We start from the raw sequence: 2,500 nt of genomic DNA on the forward strand, positions 1-2,500 counted from the left end.
TCTATGTAGTGTGTTTATGAATTTTTTTGTTATTATTATTATTCTGCCTTGTCTTGTTGCTATTCTGCCTTGTCTTATTACTAATATTATTATTGTTATTAATATTATTCTGCATCCTCCTTCCTCTTTCTTCTTGTCTTCTTTTTAACCCGTTAACCCATTGTGTACGGGTGTCATGACATACATGACGTAGGAGCTTTGGCCTGACGACGGGCGTCATAACGTACATGACGTTCGGGGATTTTGGAATACTATGCTATTTTATTGTACTATGAAAAAGGAATGAGTGATGATGGCTACTACAGTCATAATTACTATAATTACCGTAATATAGTGCTAGCTTAACGTCCAAAACCTAGATGGCACCACTTTTTCCTAGCACCAGCAGGAGAGAGAGCCTTGAATGGCACCCATCCACGGTCTCTAGTAAGCACTGTCTGTATAGAGCGATGGCACACACGAAGTTGATGAACCCTTGCTCTAAAGTACCGCCGATGAAAGATGTGCAGGCAAAACGAGAAGAGGAAGGTGACTCAATCCATACCCAGTATCTAAAATGTGCTCCTGTGCCAATATGGATGCCTTTCACTGTGGCACTCACAGTCATAAGCACAGGTTTCATTCCTCTTCCCTACCTCTTCTTGTTATCTTTATTGTAGTGGGTTATATGTTTCGTATTCGTTCATGACAGCACAAAAATACGAAAAAATAAAGTTGCCTTTTGTCCTCCCATAAAACAGCAATACTTCTATCACATTGAGTATAAAGAAAATAATGAGCTAATATGGATAATATACTACAATTTTAGTCTACTGCAGCACTGACAGAGCCTGTCACATGGCACATATAAGTCTCTAAACTCAATAAAACACACAAAAAAATAAAACACAAAAAATGCTCTAGTTTTACAATGAATGACTGAAAGAGAGTGGGATGATTCAAATTATATTGCTTCAAGCGGTCTCTCTCTAAAATAAAACCTATTCTGGAGGCTGGGCAAGCAAATTTATCTCCGGCTGCAATGGGTTAATGATGTAGCTACTTTGTCTCCTAATGGTCAAAACAACGGGATATTTCAAATGTGTAAGCTGAAGGCCTCGGGATATTTGCCCGATCACCTGGTGTACCGGCTGGAGGATAGCCACCGATCACCTGGTGCGTGGGCCAGGAGGATGGCCATGACGAAATATCTCCTCCCCGGCGGCTGATGCTGCCACCACTTGGCATGATATACTGTCACCTATCATTAAGTGGTTAATTTTTCTAGAAATCACATGTTTGTCATTTGTTTGGTTTAGTTTAAGGTGTGATTTTTTTTTTCCTTCCTTTTTTTTCCTGTCCATTCAAGCTGAATTAAGTTCCTCCCCCTCCACCCCCTCTTCCCTCTCCTCCCCCTCTTCCCTCTCCTCCCACATTCACCATCATCACTCCCCTCATCATCATCCTTGTCCTTATCACCACCCTCAACACCACAATCATCTATCTCTCCACATCCTTATGAGAGACCTCATCCCCCACAGGCTCGGAGAGGAGGAATGCTGCGCTGGGGCCACCTGGAGATGATCCGTATGACCATCGCGAGGAAGATTAATGTCAGCAAGACCTTTGCTATCTGGAGGATCGACGCCCCCTGGAAACCCATCACCAAGAAGGGCCAGGGAAAGCGCATGGGCGGGGGCAAGGGATCCATCGACCACTATGTTACCCCTGTCAAGGCGGGGAGGGTAATCATTGAGGTCGGTGGGAAGTGCTCACTCAAGGAGGTATGTGCAGGAGGAGGGCCTTGGATTTTTTTTTTTTTTTTTTTTCTTGTTTTTTATCTTACTCCTTTTTTTTCCTTTTCTTATTCCTCTTCTTCCTCATCTTCCTATTGCCCTTGTTCTTATTCTTATCTTACTCTTTTCCCTCTTATTCTTTTCCTCCTCTTTTTCTTCTTTAGTCCTTCCGATTTTTCTTCATAAGATATATATTTATATTTATAACTATATGTATGTATATCATCCCTTACATCATACATATGTATGTGCATATGTAGGATTGTAGGAGAGAGCTATATATTTTTATTTTTATTTTTTCCATTTAATTTAATTTTTTTGGATATGGTTAAATAGAGTTGTATATTTAAGAATGTTTCATAGATTAACTTCAAATGTTCTTGATATTATGTTGTATATCATGGAGGAACTATCAGTGAACAAAAACTAATCTTTTCTTGTGCCATTTGGTTTCAAACTCACTTCATCATCAGATAAGCTTTAAGGGGAGAATGTTATCCCCTCCTGAAGAACAGTTACAAGTGTTAATGACTACAGGTAGAAGTTCCTGAAACTAGAAGAGCTAATATGTGTGTTCTTTTGTTTTGCCAGGTATACCCAATAATGAACATGATTGCCGAGAAATTACCCTTCCCGGCTGAAGTCATTAGCCAAAAAATGTTGGATGATGGTAGAGAGAAAGAGGAGAGGCGTGAGAGAGAGAACATCAATCCCTACACTTTTAA

The 2,500-nt window shown here is 40.2% G+C and overlaps 1 protein-coding gene across 1 annotated transcript in view; it reads left to right on the forward strand.

The window, feature by feature from the left end:
- The window catches only part of mRpL16 (mitochondrial ribosomal protein L16), a 15,030-nt gene that overhangs the window by 12,378 nt on the left and 152 nt on the right, over positions 1-2,500 (forward strand). The window contains exons 4-5 of the mRNA XM_043017823.2: positions 1,521-1,763; positions 2,367-2,500. The exon at positions 2,367-2,500 is cut by the window's right edge and continues 152 nt beyond it. Of these exons, the coding sequence (XP_042873757.2) occupies positions 1,521-1,763; positions 2,367-2,500 (377 nt within the window). The remainder of the gene's footprint in view (positions 1-1,520; positions 1,764-2,366) is intronic.

This window comes from Penaeus japonicus, unplaced genomic scaffold (assembly GCF_977035675.1).
Source record: "Penaeus japonicus unplaced genomic scaffold, GWHDUDI00000001_assembly GWHDUDI00000027, whole genome shotgun sequence".
NCBI lineage: Eukaryota > Metazoa > Arthropoda > Malacostraca > Decapoda > Penaeidae > Penaeus > Penaeus japonicus.